General features: G+C 41.1%; 1 protein-coding gene across 3 annotated transcripts in view; it reads left to right on the plus strand.

Annotated features, from left to right (window-relative positions):
* The window catches only part of Dhx29 (DExH-box helicase 29), a 46,042-nt gene extending 26,652 nt beyond the window's left edge, over positions 1 to 19,390 (plus strand). For all 3 annotated transcript variants that reach the window (XM_036206898.1, XM_036206899.1, XM_036206901.1), the window contains 15 exons: positions 2,346 to 2,522; positions 3,680 to 3,820; positions 4,595 to 4,739; positions 4,854 to 4,971; positions 5,948 to 6,032; positions 8,299 to 8,387; positions 9,528 to 9,656; positions 9,734 to 9,809; positions 10,602 to 10,826; positions 12,672 to 12,808; positions 13,231 to 13,324; positions 14,689 to 14,991; positions 15,468 to 15,599; positions 16,803 to 16,899; positions 19,098 to 19,390. In XM_036206898.1, the coding sequence (XP_036062791.1) occupies positions 2,346 to 2,522; positions 3,680 to 3,820; positions 4,595 to 4,739; positions 4,854 to 4,971; positions 5,948 to 6,032; positions 8,299 to 8,387; positions 9,528 to 9,656; positions 9,734 to 9,809; positions 10,602 to 10,826; positions 12,672 to 12,808; positions 13,231 to 13,324; positions 14,689 to 14,991; positions 15,468 to 15,599; positions 16,803 to 16,899; positions 19,098 to 19,150 (2,001 nt within the window). In that variant the 3' untranslated portion in view covers positions 19,151 to 19,390. The remainder of the gene's footprint in view (positions 1 to 2,345; positions 2,523 to 3,679; positions 3,821 to 4,594; positions 4,740 to 4,853; positions 4,972 to 5,947; positions 6,033 to 8,298; positions 8,388 to 9,527; positions 9,657 to 9,733; positions 9,810 to 10,601; positions 10,827 to 12,671; positions 12,809 to 13,230; positions 13,325 to 14,688; positions 14,992 to 15,467; positions 15,600 to 16,802; positions 16,900 to 19,097) is intronic.
* The last annotated feature ends 217 nt before the right edge of the window (positions 19,391 to 19,607 follow it).

The raw sequence follows: 19,607 nt of genomic DNA on the forward strand, positions 1-19,607 counted from the left end.
GTGTACACAGACAAAACTCTCATACACATAAAATACAAATAAGTCTCTGAAAAGTAAAAATCTTCAAATGTTTTTAAAGTCCCAATGAAGTTCATCGGCTCTTACGGATCCGAGAGATTCGGGAGGTTTGTGTTTCACTCAGGACTCTTTCAGGACGGTACCTCTTCTGGCTGTGTTAATAGGAATGGTGTGCTTTGCTAGAGTTTACAGTTGGTGTGGCATCTAAGTAACTTTCGTTGCTGGCTGTGCTCAGAGCTCCATTCCTAACCACCAGGAGGAGGTGTCCTTAATGCTGTACATTTGTATTAGCTCTAGTGTATGTTATCTTTTTCTTACAATCTTGGCTGCAATTCATTCTCATCTTTCTGATGAAATTTTCCGGATCACTGTAGTCCACTGGATCTCTTTCCTGACCATCAGACATGAATCTCCAGGTGTCTTCTAGACCCTTTCAGTCTTGGGAACTTCGGGTTCAGTGTTTCTAAGACTCACACTGTCCTTCTCTTGCCCCACTCCTCTTCTGACCAGTGAGTGACCCTGTCTTAGTAGTAAGCCACCAAAGTAAGAGCACGCAGCATCTTTGTCCATGTCCTTAAATTCAGCCACCTAGTTATGTGTGTTCTGCCTTCAAATCCACTCACTTGCCTCCACATTCAGTGGTCTTATTCCTTGTAGGGTCCAGCATCTCTCTAATAACCACAACAGCATCTCATGACTTAGACTTCCTGCTTCATGCACTGTGGCCAGAGTCCAGAGTAGACACGGAGTCCGCACAGGCTGGCCTTGAGCTCACAGTGTTCTTGCCTCAGCTTCCAGGGTCCTAATCTTAAAGATGTGTGCCTCATGAACAGCCAGCTCCAGGTATCTTGTGTCTCTTGTTTTTTGAATTATAAATAATACTTAGATCACATGATTCTGCTTTAAGATGACTTAAGCCCCAGACAGTGATTCCTTAATGGTGCTTATAAGGTTTACATGGCTATCACTAGGTACCTCTCTAGCTTTATCTCTTGCATATTTCCCATCCCAGGGCCCAAGTCCGTATTTTAGTTCCTGAACTATATTATGAGTCCTTTTGTCTCTCTGAGTTGTTTTAAGTTTTTTATGTGTGTGGGTGTTTTGGATGCATACATGTCTGTATACCATGTACATGCCTGTTGCCTGTAGAGGCCAGAAGAGGGCATCAGATCCCCTGGAAGTAGAGTTACATGTGGGTGCTCAAGTGCAAGAGTAGCCAGCACTCCTACCCACTGACCTCTCTCCCTCCCCTTGTTTTGTCTGTTTTGGGTACTCGGAATTGAACCCAGGACTTTATACATTCACTGTGACTTGACCTAACTACTTTCTCTTCCCTTTCCATCCTGTTTCTCTCCTTCTGTGCCAGCACTCAAACTCAGCCATTGGTTGTCAGTGTCATTGACAAGTTCTCTTATAGTATATACAGCACCTTCTGTCTTGATTGCTTTTTATCACTTAGCATATGCCACAGTGCAGGGTGTTACTGTTTGTTAAGCTTTGTTGGTGGGCTTTCCATTACCTCATTGGTTGTCACTCCACTCCGTGAACTTTTCGTTATTTGTATGGATGAGTAAGTAGACCCAGAGAAATTTATCTAACTTTCCCGAAGTCATACTGTAAGTGGTCAAGCCAACAAATGAACCCTAGGAATTGATCCCTGGGCATGGATGTGTAAGCACTGTTGTCTGCCCTCAAGCAGATTGTGAAGGTGACTTATTATCTGGATGCTGCTTTTATATGCTTCTGTAGTCTGTTACAGATTAGGACAGAAATGTGTAAGAGTACAGAAAGTTAGAGCACAGACTTACATGTAGCAAGTACTTGTTATATTCAGGCAGCCTACACTATCTATGCCCTGTAGTGAGGTTACAGAGTCTCTTTCCGTCACCTGTGCTTGGTAGTCAACTTGGAGTTACCTGAATGTGTGTGCCAGAGGGCAGGATTGCTACTGCTCAGCTCCTTTGCCTCCTTGGTAATAAGTCTTATGTGATGGCGATAACAGACTTGTACCTTATTAACAGAGTTAGGAGTCAGCTGACTTCTCAATGAAGCTGGGAGGCAGCCTGACCTTGTCAGCCACCATGGCGTGACTTCTAGAACTTCTCCTCGGGTACCGTCCTGCTGTCACTGTCAATACATGCTGACCCTTGACTCCAGCCTAGAGAATAAACTGAGTTCTAACCTAAAGGTCAACCTTATTTGAAACATACCTTCATCACCCCATATGTCCTCATTGTATTCAGATATTAAGTTTTAGTGGAGTCAAGCATCAGATTATTTATTCCCAAGCACTAGATGTGATTGGTTTTGTGTTGCCTTTCCATCAGGTCCATGAGAGAAGTGTCCAGTCAGACTTCCTGCTCGTTATCTTGAAGGAAATTTTGCAGAAGCGTTCTGACCTACACTTGATTCTAATGAGCGCCACCGTGGACAGTGACAAGTTCTCCACTTACTTCACACACTGTCCTATTCTCAGAATTTCAGGAAGAAGTTACCCTGTTGAGGTAAGTTTTCTTGTGTGTGTGTGTGTGTGTGTGTGTGTGTGTGTGTGTGTGTGTGTACACCAGTTTCCCAGAACACTGGCCCTTTCTTCTTGTTTGTTTTTCTCTTTTGGGGGGCCGCTACCCAGCTCCCAAATAAATAAATCACACAAGGAGACATATTTTTATTTATCTTGGTTGCAGCTCATTTTCATCTTTCTGATGAATGCCTGGCCTTAGCTTGGCTTATTTCTTGCCAGCTTTCCTTAACTTTAATTATCCCATCTACTTTTTGCCTCTGGGCTTTTTCTGTCTCTTACTTCTGTAGATCTTACTCTTACTCTGTGGCTTGCTGTGTAGCTGGGTGGCTGGTCCCTGGTGTCCTCCTCCTTCTCTGGCTACTTCTTCCTTTCACTCCTCCATCTCTTTTCTCCTGCTATTTATCCTCTCTGCCTGCCAGCTCCACCTATTTCTTTCTCCTGCCTCACTATTGTTCATTCAGCTCTTTGTTAGACCATCAGGTGTTCTAGACAGGCACAGTAACCCAGCTTCACAGATATGCTTCACAAATGCAGCATAAACAAAAGTAACACACCTTAAAATAATATTCTACAACACTTTCTTCTGAGCCCAGACCTAGCTCCTAGACCCTACAAGTCAGGGGAGGACATGGTGGGGGGGCTTTGATAGTCAAGTAGCTGGTGCTTGCCTGAGGGTAGGAAGGATGGGAAAGCATGGACTGGTGTCCTGATGACAGACCTCAGGAACTGAAACTTACTTCCACGTCAAGTTATGTTCATATGGAAGATGGCACCTGCCAGTAAGGCGCTCTGTTTTCAGCCACAAAGGGTCTGAGGTTGTCTGTCTACCTTTCTGTCTGTGAGCCTTCAGACCCTCTGTGTCCATTAGCCTGTAGACCCTCTGTGTCCGTGAGCCTTTAGACCCTCTGTGTCCATTGGCCTTTAGACCCTCTGTGTCCATTGGCCTTTAGACCCTCTGTGTCCGTGAGCCTTTAGACCCTCTGTGTCTGTGGTGTTCTTCAATCTCAATTATACTGACAGAAAGTTTTCCCTCATACCTTAACTTAACTTAGTGACATTTGAAAGATGCGGCTCTCTACATTCTCTTTAATGGTGTTTGCTGACGTGACTTTCAGTCCACTCTATATGCCTTATCTGCAGGTTTTTCATCTTGAAGATATAATAGAAGAAACGGGCTTTGTACTGGAGAAAGACTCCGAATATTGTCAGAAATTTTTGGAGGAGGAGGAAGAAATTACCATTAATGTTACAAGTAAAGCTGGGGGAATAAAGAAGTACCAGGTAAAAGAAACTACTCAGAAAGGTGCAGTGACTGTCCAGAGCCCATGCTGCTCTGTGAGTTTAAAGTCACAAGGCTAGCACTGTGAATTGCAGTGACGGTTGTAAGGATTAGTGAATTTTAAAGGCTATCTCTTTAATCTTGTTCAGACTTTAGTCCTTAATTTGTGATATTTTGATTGTCTCTTATACTATTTGGGGACATTGGATAAGTGTAGACTCAAGACTCAGAGCAGCGATTCCTGACTGGGGAGTCCATTTCTAGTGATATGTGACTCACTGCGACTCAGGAGATGGAGCTGTTCTACATAGATCTTTGCTCTTGGTTTTCAAAGTGGCTGTGTCTTAGCAGGAGCCAACATTAGATCTGTTCAAGACAAACAGTTTTTGCTAGGGAGTTAGAGGCAATTATGTGACTGTAGAATTACTGCAGAAGCCCCAGGACTCCCTCTTTAGCCATGGCACCAGATCCAGTCTCTCCACCACATCTGTGGAACTTGATTTGTATCGAGTGCACGAATCCAAACTGTTAGAAACACAAAACTGGTCTGTGTTTAAACAGATAAGCCAAGAAAGCATAATCTAAGAGCTTTCTCTAAAACCCCAAAGATTAAAAATTAAAAACTGAAGAAAGACTTAGAAAGGTATTTCAGACAAGATGATCAGAACTTGGTAGCCAAGGTAGAATGTAGAAAGAATGAAAAGGTATAAACTACATCTACAGCCCCAAAATACATCATTTTTTTCAGCTTTCTCTGGTTGGCTTTTGTTTTTTAGGAATACGTCCCGGTTCAGACTGGAGCAAGTACTGAATTAAATCCGTTTTACCTAAAGTACAGCAACCGTACTCAGCATGCTCTTCTCTACATGAACCCCCATAAAATCAACCTTGACCTGATCTTGGAACTTCTCGTATATTTAGGTATCTTTCTCTTTGTTTTGATAAAACACTTCTACCAGCTACACTTGTTAATATTTCATATGCTGATATGCTGTTTCCAGTCTTATTTTGAATTTATCTTTTTTAAAATTTCAGACAAAAGTCCCCAATTCAGAAATATTGAAGGAGCAGCATTGATCTTTTTACCTGGCCTTGCTCATATTCAACAGTTGTATGATCTCCTATCAAATGACAGAAGATTTTATTCTGAGAGGTAACTACAAATCTTCATTATATTCTTTGTAATTTTAAAACAGAAGATCTGGTATGTTAAAACTCTTCCCAGCACCCACTTGGCAGCTCACAACTGTCTGTAACTCCATTTCCGTGAGTCTGACGCCCTTTTCTGGCCTCCCTAGATACTTCATACCCATTTTACACATACGTACATGCACATAAAACACGCAAACACTTTGTATTTTGTTTTGTTTTTTGAGACAGGGTTTCTCTGTGTAGCCCTGGCTGTCCTAGAACTCACTCTGTAGACCCAGCTGACCTGGAACTCACAGAGATCCACTTGCCTCTGCCTCCCAAGTGCTGAAATTAAAGGCATGCGCCACCACCACCCGGCTCACTTTTTTTTTTTTTTTTTTTTTTTTAATTTTTACAATTGTCTGTGGAGATTTTGAGTCTGTTCATTTTTATCTAGTGAAAATTTATAGATACTGTATCTGCATTTGTTGTTTCTTTAATTTTAATCTGAGCCCAAAATCCTGTGGTTAATTATAGATAATAACTCCTGACCCACTGAGTTTTCCAAAAGCCACCAAAGTTTTGCAACTTAGCAACCATATCTATTTAAATAGCTGTTTATTTGTTCTGCTGTACTTTATTACTCTTGTTGTGGTTATCATATTAATATCAAAACTTTAAAAAAAATGTAAGCCTCACATTTCACATATAAGCTTACTCATCCTTAATCAAACAATACAAAATCCAGAATCTGGAACACTTATGGTCCCCAGAGTTTCAAAAGAGAGATATTCAACCTGTTATTTGCTCATATTAATTTTTCCCTCTGGCAGGTGTATTATGGGGTCTTATTAGACTGTTCTGTGAAATTCTGTTTATTTAATTTTTTCATAATAAAATACTAAAAGTTGCTTTTCTATGTGAAAATAAATTTTGTTATTCTTTGCAGTGTCTTCTAAAGAGAACCTCTTGCTAAGAACTATGATTTTAACTTTCAGATATGAAGTCATAGCTCTGCATTCTGTTCTTTCAACTCAAGATCAAGCAGCAGCATTCAGACTTCCCCCTCCAGGAACCAGGAAGGTAAGTTCAAGACATGAATAAGTGTGGTCTGAGAAACTTGTTTCAGAAAATGAGTTAGTGCTGGACACATGACTACAAGTGTTGTGCAGCTCAACATAATCAAACGGAACCTAGTATTAAATGTCAAGCATTTGGGGCTAGAGAGTGGCTCAGTGGTTAAGAGTATATGGGCACAGTTTGGTTCTGAGCACCACACTGGCAGCTCACAATTGCCTGAAACTCCAGCTCCAGGAAATCCTTCGAAGCCTCTAACCTTCTTGGGTATCTTTCCTCACATCATATGCACACAGATATACACCTAGAAAAGAAATATCTTTTAAAACCTTTTTAATTCAGACATTTGAATATTTACATTATGGGCTAATAAACAGGACTTTTGAGGAAAGTAGTAGTTGGGAAATGTAATACACATATTGCTTTTTAAAAGGAAAAAAAAAAAGACTATTTTTTTCCCTAAGAAAGCATTATAAACTGGACATGATGGCACACTCCTTTAATCCCACCACTCAGAGGCAGAGGCATATGGATCTCTGAGTTTGAGGCTAGCCTGGTCTATATAGTAAGTTCTAGGACAGCCAGAACTATGTAGAGAGACCCTGTCTGAAAAAAAGAAAGAAAGAAAGTATCATGAAGGAGATTGGATATTAAGAGCTACTTAAGTCCTGGGAGGATTCTTATTCTAGACTATTGGTTCCTTCCACCTTAATTAGTCATTCATTCTGTTCATTAATATACTAATAGTCGAATCCAGAATGGTGCAAGTGTTCTATCTACCATTGAGCTATATTCTCAGCCCCAGTTTTTCATTCCTGACTGTAGTTCACAGACCTTAGCTTATGGAAATAATTAGTGCCCTCTGGGCATAGTTCTGAATGAAGAGATTCTGGACAAAGAATTTCTCAGGTTTTGAATCTTCTCTCAGAAGAAATTATTTAAAAATATATAGTTATGCCAGACAGTTGTGTAGCACATCTTTAATCCCAGTACTCGGGAGGCAGAGCCAGGTGGATCTCTGTGAGTTTGAGGCCAGCCTGGTCTACAGAGCAAGATCCAGGACACACGCTGAAACTACACAGAGAAACCCTGTCTCGAAAACCCCCATATATATTTCATTGTGAGACAGTTTGGGAAGCAGGAACTGTCAGAACAAGCCTGACCGATGCACAAGACCTGAGTCCTCATCCCTAAACTGACCACCATTCAACTTCACCTTCTTTTTGTTAATCTGGTGGTCTTCTGAGAACCCCAGAGATCCTGAGACTGCTCTGATCTGCTTCCCTGTAAGAAAGATTTTTGTTTGAAGAGTTCACCTTAACAAACAAACAAAAAATCTTAGCACTGCCGAAGTGTAATAATCCCAGAAGCTGCACAGGCCTCACAAATCTGGGAGCCGTCAGTCAGTACTGGAAACACAGTTAAAATAGAGCAGTGCGCCTCGGACTTGACCTGGACTTTCCCAGAGATTTTACCTCCAGGGTTCCACATGAACATCCAAAGTGTACAAGGTTGTACTCTGCCACCATCACTGCTTCAGAATTTAAAGCTAAATACCTAAAATACCACGTTCCTGCACCTCCTCATTTACAGCGGGGGGTGTTGAAGTCCAGGGGTCAAGGGACTTGCCGAACCTGGGGACCAGAACAGCCACAGCCACCTCACTCTTCGCAGTAATATTTCTTCTCCTAATAACTGATTGTAAGGGTTGAATCGAACGGTCTCGGTTCTCTGACCCTGTTCCCACATCCACTGTCAGATTTAAGATATTGACTAGAATTAGGGGAGTGATGCTTTTGTTGTAATAGAAATCTGTGTCGTGTGCTGGAGAGATGGTTAAGCAGTTAAGAGCACATACTGCTATTGCAGAGGACCTAGGTTCACTTCCCAGAAGCCACATCAGGCGGCTCATAACCTGGAGCTCCAGCTCCAAGGGGGCAGTGTCGGCCTGCTCAGGCACTGGCCCTCATGAGTGTAGGAGCATACTCGAGCACAAACACACACATAGATACATAATTAAAAATGAAATGAAATGTTTTTAATCTAACAGCCTCTTTAAGATGAGCTGATGAAACAGTATAGCAAATTAAAATTATGGAGCAGAACTCTAAATTTTTGTGCCTGAAATTGAAAGTGGCTTTCTTTTGGTCCCTCCCTCCCTCCCTCCCCTGCTCTTAAAAGTCACCTTTAAAGACTCTCAGCTCTGTCTAGAGAAATGTCAGGGTCAGTGTCGAGAGCTGTCAAAGTACTTTAGCTTCTTGTTTATTTGCAGATTGTTTTAGCAACAAATATTGCAGAGACGGGAATCACTATTCCTGATGTTGTGTTTGTCATTGATACTGGAAGAACAAAAGAAAATAAGTAAGTTTAACTTTCTCACAGTGGGAATTTGTAACGTTGAGTTTTTTTGGAGAAATTACAGAATCATGTTAGGGAAATCCAGATCCTAGAGGTTATAATTCTTCCCAAAGCAAAAAGCCTATGTAAAAATGTAAGTAAATTTAAAATATCAGAGAATAAATTTCAGAATTTCATACCTTGGATTTTATCAAAAATAATGCCAGTGTACTGCCACTTACATGTGCTATCTGGGCAGAATTTCACAGCATTAATATATATATATATATTTTTTTTTTTGCTTATCAGATAAAGTGTTTAACATAGCATTATTTATGGAGTTGCAATAAAGGCATGGACTTTGGAGAACTGGACATAGATCTCCGGTCTGAGCCAAACAGCCCTCCTAATCATCAGATCCTGGGTGCTAATGAAGAATATGAGTTCACAATTGCAAATGCCATATATCTCAACCAGAACATTACAGATGTCTTAACTGAAATTCCACAAAATGATACTACTCTCTGAGTAGTGTGTGCATTAGTGTGTGCTGCACATAGAGTGGAGGCCACCTTTAGCTAGTTGTATAGAATCCCCAGTATCAGAAAACTACAGCAGTATTTGATAAAGATGGCTATGTAATAGAAAATCAGTCCTAAACCAAGCAGTGTGTCTGTAGAGGGAACATTTCCTGGGTTCGGACTGTCTTGGGAGCAGTGCTCTTAACTTTAATGTTGGCAGTTGTACCACCTTCCTGTGGGATTAGTAGGTGTTCACTGAGGTCAGAGGAGGTGGAGGAAAGATGAGTTGAGCACATCATTTCTTTTGTAGCAAAGGTTTTCATTTGGCAGAATGGATAAGCATTTTGCTAAAATATATAATCAAGAAATATGACTTAAGAAATGTTTGTCAGCCACACATGTACACCTTTAATCCCAAGTCTCAGGAATAAGAGGCAGGTGGATTTCTATGAGTTCGGGGCCACCTAGTCTACATAGTGATTTGCAGGACAGCCAGAGCTACACAGAGAGACCCTGTGTCAAGCCTCCCACCCCCTAAAAAAATGTTTGTTCACAATAGTAATGAGTTGGTGGTGTTTCCAGCTGTTTCTGGTTTTGCTGGAAGTCAGTTATCCAAATATTGTCTCCTACAACATGTCTTTAGGTACCATGAAAGCAGTCAGATGAGTTCCTTGGTGGAGACCTTTGTCAGTAAAGCCAGCGCTCTGCAACGGCAGGGGAGAGCTGGGCGGGTCCGGGACGGCTTCTGTTTTCGGCTCTACACGAGAGAAAGGTAGGCCCGGTGGGGGCATTCTCAGCACACAGATCAGTACTGGCTGGCAGTCCTCATGGCCTGTTACTTTGTTTTAGATTTGAAGGGTTTCTGGACTATTCTGTACCTGAAATCTTGCGTGTACCTCTGGAGGAACTATGTCTTCACATTATGGTATGAGGTTTTTGTTCCTCGCTCTTTATTATGAGTTAAGTGTTCTTAACATTCATTTGCTTTACATTTTTCAAGTATTGTATGTTTAATATCTGCACTGTGCTTTGATTTTGACTTAGAGTCTATATTGCAGTGTGGTTCTCAGCCTGTGGGTCGTGACCCCTCTATTGGAAAACACAGACATTCGCAGTACAATTTGTAACAGTAGCAAAATTACAGTTATGAAGTAGCAATGGAAACAGTTTTATGGTTGGGGGAGTCACCACAACCTGAGGAACTGTATTAAAGGGTCTCAGCATTAGGAAGGGTGAGAACTACTCTAGGTATAAGTAATTCAAACAGCCTCATACCTAGAGGAGCAATCTCATGGGGGCAGTATGGCTTGCCAAGGGACTTGTGACATTGTCTGAAGGCTTTTTGTTTTTGACTGTCCTAACTGAGCAGGGGCAATGCTGGTGTGTAGTGTATAGAGATGAGGCTGTTGCTGAACATGTGGCTGTGCCCAGGACAGCTCCCCTAAACAGAGATTCACCTAACTTAAAATTTCAGACTGAGAGACCACCTGCCAACGACTTCCTAAACTGAAAGTTACTCTTGATTCTGAGATTTCTAACAATAAAAATCAGTACTGAAGAACTAAACTATACAGATTGGGAGATCCCACCCTCATGCTCACCACCTGGGATAGCCTTACTCATTCTCCCTCTCTGTTCAGTGTTTTGATGAATTCGGACCTTATTTCCAGTGTTACCTCCTGGTGGCACTGATGCCCTCTGGTCTTTCCTGCTGCAGAAGTGTGATCTTGGCTCTCCTGAAGACTTTCTCTCCAAAGCCTTAGACCCTCCTCAGCTTCAAGTCATCAGCAATGCAATGAACTTACTCCGGAAAATTGGAGCCTGTGAACTAAGTGAGCCCAGGCTGACTCCGCTGGGCCAGCACCTGGCTGCTTTGCCTGTCAATGTCAAAATTGGCAAGATGCTCATTTTTGGAGCCATATTTGGCTGTCTCGACCCAGTGGTAAGTAAAATACCTCCCTTCACCTGCCATTTGACTGGGATATTATTATTAAGAGTTGGAAACAAGTTTAAATGTTAATTTCTTTTTTTCTTTTTTCTTTTTTTTTTCCTTTCAAGACAGGTTTTTCTGTGTAAGCTTGGCTGTCCTGGAACTCAATCTGTAGATTAAGCTGGCCTCAAAATCACAGAGATCCACTTGTCTCTGCCTTCTGAGTGATGAGGTTAAAGGCATATGCCACCACTGCCCGGCTTAAACTTTACATTTTTTAAAATTTACTTAATTTTATTTTATGTGCATTGGTGTTTTGCCTGTGTGAGGATGTTGGTTGCTCTGGAACAGACAGACAGTTGTGAGCTGCCATATGGATGCTGGGAATTGAACCAGGGTCCTCTGAAGAGCAGCCAGTGCTCTTAACTGCTGAGCCTCTTAAATAATTTCTTAACAAAATACAATGGGTTTGCTATCATTAAAACCTAGGTGGCCTGAATATCTGATGAGGATTTTTAAATATATTTAACCTTTTATAATAATATACTTAAAAATCTATTTCTCCATTTACTTATATATAGAAAAATACTATAGCCTGGCGTAGTGGCGCACGCCTTTAATCCTAACATTCAGGAGGCAGAGGCAGGCAGATCTCTATGAGTTCAAGGCCAGCCTGGTCTCTCAAAAAGAAAAAAAAAAAAGAAAAAGAAAAGAAAAATACTGTTATGTGAGTTTGACTTGCCTAGAGTCTTTCTATCAAGTAGCCAACCTGAAACATTTACTTAATTGAATAACTTAATTGAGTAAGTAATAATTTGTAAGAAGTTGTTGACACCATAGACTTTAATAGAATGGAAAACTTCCTTTATCTGAATTATCTTTCTAAGCTAGTAATTCTTGGAGTCCATTTTCTCAATTATTTCAGAAATAAGCCCTGTCTATCTGTCTGAATCTCTGGGCATGTGGTTTTATGGTGCCTTCTTTATCAAGTGGTGACTTTGAGCACAGATCAAGGCTGTTCCAGACAGAGAAAATGGGGTTCCTTACTCTGGCCTCCTTTTCTCTAGTATTAGGTAAATGTGGGGCTAGAGTGTGGCTCAGAGACACGAAGCTTGCTGAGCTTTTATGTAGCAGTGCAATGATAACAAAGCAGGAACTAGTCCTGGAGGGAGTCGGGTGGTTTCAAGAACTTGCTAAGTTCAAAAAGCACCATTTGCTCTTATAGTTTGTCTGAGAACTTGCAACAAGTAGATGGTTGTATAGTCCCCCTTATACGTTTTTAAAAATAACGTGAGGATTGGCCCCAGCCTCATGCTTGCTAGGTAGGTGTTGAGCCTGCCACTCTGCCATAACACCAGCCAAAACTTGGCTGGTGTCTTTTTTCGTTTATAACCAACAGTAATTTATTCTCACATTATAGCAGCTGAAAAATCCAACATGTAGGCACCACACAGTCAGCATTTGGTGAAGGCCCTCTTCCTTAGCCATGACATCTTTTAGCTGTGGCTCTAGATGGTGAAAGAACCCCACCTTACACATGAGAGGCATTGTAGCCAATGAAAACTGGCAGTCTAAGTCCTAAGCTAGAGTTTTGAGATTGCCATTAACTAAATGGCAGACTACAATCACTTGGACACCTTTTCAGTTTTTCCCCCTGATTCTGGTACTTAAATTGCAGAGATGGTCTAAGGATAAAGAAGGTTTTCTGAGTTCCATGAAAGGAGCTAAGCTAAAGTTAGGAAATGGTAACTTAGCAATGTTAAATGCATTGAGAATAAGAGACGGAGAACTTGATTGTGACTGTTCTATGGTTTAGTTTTAACAACCTCTTTAGTGATCGGTTCTCTTTATGGGTAGGCAACACTGGCAGCAGTTATGACGGAGAAGTCTCCTTTTACCACACCGATTGGTCGGAAGGACGAAGCAGACCTTGCGAAGGCATCTTTGGCTGTGGCCGACTCCGACCACCTCACCATCTACAACGCCTATCTAGGGTAAAGAAAGAACCTGGTTGCTATCAATAAGCCAGAAGTTGGAGATGCTCGACCTTTTAAAAAATGTATCTTTGTCGTTGAAAGTATGATTTCAACAGTTAAATTGCGGAGGCAGGTGGATCTCTGAGTTCACAGAGTTCCAGGACAGCCAAAGGAACCCTGTCTCGAAAAACCAAAAACAGAGAAGAACAACATAGTTGTTGTAATTATATATGCTTATTTCTCAAATTTGAATCAAGTTAATACTTTTTGTTATACTTAAAAATACTGCAATTGAATATCACATATAAATGTAGCTGCTACAGTAACCAAGACCCCTTTTTCATAACGGATCGTGATTTTATTAAACCTTACTTGTGGTAAGCTCTGAAAAAGAGCTTGAAGGAGCCATGGTAGCCTTTCCCATTGACACTTTTATCCAGGTGGAAGAAAGCACAGCAAGAAGGAGGCTACCGTTCTGAAATCACATACTGCCAGAGGAATTTTCTCAATAGAACGTCGCTGCTGACACTGGAGGTAATTCTTAACCCTGTTCTTAGCACCATACTGTGTTCAGGAAATGGTTTTTATAGAGAGACAACATGGTTTCATAGAAATAACACTAGCTTGGGAATAGGATGGTTAACTTTTTAGTTCTTTGGTTTTTTAAATAAATGACACAGAGGGTATTATCTACAGTTCTTTCTGACTCTGGTACTCAATTATTATTTTGCTTAATCATGGAAAATTTCAGAAATGTAAAAAAGTAAATGGAATACGACCATGAACTCCAGTCCTGCCATTTCTACATTCTACATGCATTAGTTAGCAACATGTGGCAATATTGTGTTTATAGTCCCCTTACTTTGCTGTCTGCTCTGGAGACTACTTTTTAGGTGAGTACAGATACTAGATTATTAGAACTCATTTTTTTCTTTGACATCACACCTTTAAAACAGACGAACAAACCATGATCAAATTACAGCATTTGAATATCCCTAATCATCTCATAATTTTCTTTGTCATAGCTACTTCAAATCATGGTCCTCACAAGATTTACTCATTACATTTGGTTGATATGTCCCCTAAGTCTCTTAATCTATAGTCAATCAACTTTTTCCCCTATTTGTGTTTTGTTTTTGTTTTTTAAGAAATCAGTTAAATTGTTCTATAGGGTTTCTTGAATTCTGGAAGCAGCCACTTCTGAGCTGACTGAGATTCAGTATGTGGACATCCCAGTCAGCTGGCCCACAGGTGGCTTTCTCTTCAAGTTACTCCTTTCTCCTTTTGTCTCTTTAACTGTCCCCAACCTCCAGATGGCCTCCCACACCCTTCCTTCTCCTAGTCTTCACACCCTGAGCTTCAGGGGTCCGGATCTCTGCCAGCTTTGTGCTTACAGCCCCTGTCTTTCCTCCCGGGGAGTCAGGCTAAGCTCTAGACCAAACCTAAAGGACATCCCAGTGTAAATGCCCCCTGTGGCTCCCTTAGCCTGTGCTTGGGAAAGCCCCACCCTTCCGAGAGGGTCTGCTGATTTGCACTCTTAAGTCGGTGTGAGTGCACATGTGGTCAGACCCATGTTTGTTGCTCTCAGAGACTTATATTTTATGACATCAAAGTCCATCAAAGAACTTCTAATCCTTCACCTCCCAGAATCTCTGCTGCCCACTCAAGCTTTTGGCCATAGTCATTAAATGATACTTTGACATCCTTTTTTTTTTTCCCAGAGCTGAGGACCGAACCCAGGGCCTTGCGCTTGCTAGGCAAGCGCTCTACCACTGAGCTAAATCCCTAACCCCTGGCATCCTATTTTTATAGGAAATAGTACTATACATTTCACAGTTGTTTGGCAACTTCTCTACTTTAACCAATTGTGATTATGTCTCATTTATCCTAAAATCCAGGATGTGAAGCAGGAACTAATAAAGTTGGTTAAGGCAGCAGGATTTTCAGCTCCTACAACTTCTAGCAGCCGGGAAGGAAGGAAAGCCTGGCAGACGCTCTCCTTTCAAGATATTGCCCTTCTTAAAGCTGTGCTGACTGCTGGGCTGTATGACAGTGTGGGGAAGATCATGTATACAAAGTCCGTGGACGTGACGGAAAAACTGGCTTGCATGGTGGAGACAGCCCAAGGCAAAGCCCAAGTCCACCCGTCCTCAGTAAACCGGGATTTACAGACCTACGGGTGGCTCTTGTTCCAGGAGAAGGTAAGGTACTCCTTCGCCACCCCGGCCGGTGTGCAGTTCTGGAACTCCCCACAAGAAATTCACATGTCCTTCCTGGCGGGGTCTCTTTCTCAAGTAGAACTAGTATTCTGTTCACATTTGAAATCCAGATGCAGTTTATCAAGGAAAAAACAAAACAAACAAACAAAAATTTCTCTCTCGGTAAATAAAAGAAAGAGAGTAAGATTTCTCCCCTGGCTTTCGCCCTTTCCACTTGGACCACGGACAGGTGTACATGTGGACATTGGTTAACAATCTGTCTGTTCCCAGAGTGTTTCTGTAAAAGTGCTTGTCTCAGAAAGAAAAAGATGTTGGGTAAAGAATGTGGTGTTATATATGGTCATATATATATATATGATTTTCCTATTAAATTTGTAAAGAAAATACATACATGAAAAAAGAGCTGAATGAATTCCTGAATCTCTAGACTATGAAGTTGTCCCCTTTTGCCTTTGCAGGTGAGGTATGCCAGAGTCTACCTGAGAGAAACCACCCTCATCACCCCTTTTCCAGTTCTGCTTTTTGGAGGCGACATAGAAGTCCAGCACCGAGAGCGTCTGCTTTCTGTGGACGGCTGGGTCTACTTCCAGGTATCCTGCCCAGAAGCCGCCTTCACTGATCACGTGAAAACATTCCCATTCCAGTCTCGTTAGGTAGATTTTAACGTTTTCACTACAGTTTGCGGAATCGCTTCCTGCGTGGTTTATAGTAGAAAACTTCATCTTATCTTAAATGTGGTTTTAAATCTGTTAGCTGAAAATCATGTTACTATCACAGAACATGTGTGTTGATAACTATTAGAATTGCCGCATGCAAGGTATTTTATATGGATTCTCCCAAAAGAGAGCTTCATTTTGACACAATGAGAACACAGGGGAAATCAACATTCCTATAGTCCGTGGGTTGGTTGGTAGTTGATTCCCCAAACATGGGCTTATTCTCCTACATTTTGCCCTTCCATACAAAAACCAAACAGATTCACGATTTTTAACACATGGAAAGAAAGTTCTTCTCTGGATAAAGTAAGCCAATTTATGCTTATTTGTGGAGGTAAGCTTTTTTTCCCCTCTGTAGCCCCATTAATATTGACAGGTAACTCTCACACATCCTATTAATTATAGCTGTGTGTCTAGAGCCAAAGGAGCAAATTGTCCATTAAAAAAAAATATTTGGTTTATGCACAGAAATTGGAGTGGTAGAGATGCTCTAAAAATTGATTGTACTGATATTGGTTAAAACAAAACAAAACAAAACAGAAAAACTACAAATTTACCAAGAATCATTGAAATTAAGCACTTAAAATGAGTACATTCTTATGACTTGTAAATTATACCTCAATACAACTGTTATAAACTTTTCCTCTGAGCAGGTGTGGTAGCTTACACCTTCAATTCCAGCACTCAGGAGGCAGAGAGGCAGAGGCAGAAAGATCTCTGAGTTCGAGACCAGGCTGGTCTACATAATGAACTCTGGTCAGCCAGGGATACATAGTAAGACCCTGTTTCAAACCACTCTCCACTTCCCCCATCACTCCCAAGACATCTTAGTTTTAGAGTCTTACATAAAGAGAAACAAAGAATTCTTGGAATAAGTCGCTTTAGTGTAGCAGGAGATAGCAGACCAGGCAGACAAGAGGCCTGTGCAGCTGCGCTCCCAGGGCTCCTGGGTAATTTGCGCATGCTTCCCTCATTGTGTTTTATGGTAAATCCTGGTGTGCATAAGCTTACATTGACTTACCCAAACACATGCCAATGACTCTGATTAACTTTGTCCAATGTGACATCTCTCAACAGGCCCCAGTAAAGATAGCTGTTATTTTTAAGCAGCTGAGAATTCTCATTGATTCTGTTTTAAGAAAAAAACTTGAAAATCCAAAGATGTCCCTTGAAAGTAAGTATTTTATTATGATGCAGGTAAAAGAAGGTATACATTTGTACATAGTATACATTTAGAAGATAATATATTTGTATATAACTAGATGGTAGATAATAAATACATAATAATATATTTTAAAAACTTTAAAAATCTGAGAGATTGATTCTAGAAATTGTGATTTAACACTGGAATACCCTGTAGCACACATACTGAAGCCATAATTTTGATGTAATTATTAACAAAATTTTATTTCAATAAAATCTACTTATGCTAAATTCTGTTCCTCTCGTACAGCTTACTCTCTTAAAATCCGTACTCCTGGTCTCCTTAACTTTACTCCCAAACTGTCCATTTCACAGAGAAAATAAGTTTTGCTCTTCATTGGCTTATCATAGCTGTTTTCTCTGCCAATGCATTTCTCACATGTACACGATTAGGAGTTGGTATAAGTAAATGCATTAACCTTTAACAGAAGCCTGAAATAAGCACTTGGTTTGTAGGTGACATGGTACAATACTCCCCTAACTCGACAAATATCCACCATCTCCTCTTAACACTGTGAAACTAATACAAGGCTCAGTGCCCTGTCTCGGGCGTACTGGTGCCTCTGCAGAGACTTGTGATGGGTTTTATTTCTGTTGACACCCCCCCTCTCCTACCGTTGGCCTTTTTAAATGCAGTTAATTATTGGAATAAACTCTAGGATGTCCCAGACTTAGGCTTAAGTTGGTTGCATCCTCAGGTTTGATTTAACATGCTCCTTATAACTGGTTTCTGTAAGCCAGTGGTCTTCTCTGGATTAGTCAGGTTTTAGAACTAGTATTTCTAGCTGGTGCCCTAGTCTTCCCATGGCATTGCGTCGTAAGCACTGGTTTGGCCTTTCTGCTTTAACAGTGTTCAGTGCTTATTGGGAAGGAGGGTGATGATACATTGGGGACCTTTCTTTGTGGCTTCACTGTGAAGCAAAGCTGTGACAGCGACTCACACTCTTGAAGGAGTTACCCTTGTGCTATCCTGTTTCCTCTACTCTTCTGCACATGAATGGTCCTTTAGATAAATGTTGTTCCACTTCCAGCAAGTAGCATCCCCTCCCTCCCTCCACTCGTACTTCATCCTTCTTTCCTTTTTTTTTTTTTTTTTTTGGTTTTTCGAGACAGGGTTTCTCTGTAGCTTTGGAGCCTTTCTTGGAACTTGCTTTGTAGCCCAGGCTGGCCTCGAACTCACAGAGATCCGCCTGGCTCTGCCTCCCGAGTGCTGGGATTAAAGGTGTGTGCCACCACCGCCCGGCCCTCCTTCTTTCTTTACTGCCACTCCAGCTCCGAGTACTGGGAGGCAGGCCACGGGCCCCAGTCAGAAAAGTCTCATGACAGCCACTGTGACTAGGATCCCTGGGACCTAATACAAATGTAGAATGTCAGTCTTGCCTGCCGCCCTGCAGCAACAGCCTTGTAAGAGGGCCGGCCATGAGGGTCACAGGAAGTCAGGATTCCAGAGCTGTGTAAACAAGAGTGGTGTTAATAAACCTGCCTTAGCAAATGATGTCACCTCTCTGTTTGTCAGTCGATAGCTTCTCACTTCCCCATTGACACCTCTCTGGGAGCACTTCCCTCTTAGGATCTTTGTTTCTTGGTCCAAGCCTGGAGAGATTAAAATCATTGCCACCTTTGCCTGTTTGGTAAAAATCCTGTCACACTGCAAAACAGGGACTCAGCTCAGTGGGAAAAAACAAAATGAGGAACTTCTTGAAGGAGTTTCTAAAGAACTAGTTGGTGATAGAAATAACAGGCTGGGCTTGGTGATGCACATCTGTAATCCCAGCACTGGGGAAGTTGAGGCAGGGGGATCATGAGTTCCAAAATAGCAAGACCTTGTCTCAAAAAGAAAATAGGGAAAACAAAACAAAACACATATATATCTCATTATTTGGGGCCTATGCCTACAAGTACTCAAATATTAACATTTTACAAAATGTTAACTTTTTAAAGTAGACATAAGATAACCTTAATAATCATTAACAAACCCTAGAAGAGCAACAATTTTGACTTTTCTGGACATCTCTATTATCATAGTGTACATTCCTAGTGTCGGTTGGCAGTCTAATTTAAGGAAGGCTTGAAATGAAGTACTCCTTGTTTACACCTATGTACACTGGAAAATTCGCCAGTGTTACATTTTTTTCATAGGTATTTTGGTTTATTTTTCTATTCTCCTAGATGACAAGATTCTACAGATCATTACAGAATTGATAAAAACAGAGAATAATTGATGCTGAGATCCATGGTTAACTGCTTTTAAAGTGAAGACGAAGATACAGTCCTGAAATGATGTGAAGATCGACCATCCATGAAGTATTTCGTTACCTGAAATGTTGGTACTAGCCATTCACTTGAAGATGATGGGGAAAAAGCACATACTTTCAACATGGACTTTTCTAGCTCCTTTGTAATGATAATGATGCTTGGTGTATTTGCCATGACATTTACAATAAATTCTTTGGTATCATTCATGTTTTGTGCATCTTTGTGTCACAGGCCAAGGCCAGTGTCTACTATCTGAAATTTAACTGCTTTGATTTCCTGCGTAACCGTCCCATCCAATAACAGTCCTTGACATTTGGAGAATAAATTTAAGCTTTTTCCTATTTCTTAGTTAGGGTTTCTGTTGCTATGAGAAAACACTATAACCAAAAGCAACTTGGGGAGAAAAGCGTTTATTTGACTTAC

The sequence above is a fragment of the Onychomys torridus genome, chromosome 15 (genome assembly GCF_903995425.1).
Source record: "Onychomys torridus chromosome 15, mOncTor1.1, whole genome shotgun sequence".
Classification (NCBI taxonomy): Eukaryota; Metazoa; Chordata; class Mammalia; order Rodentia; family Cricetidae; genus Onychomys; species Onychomys torridus.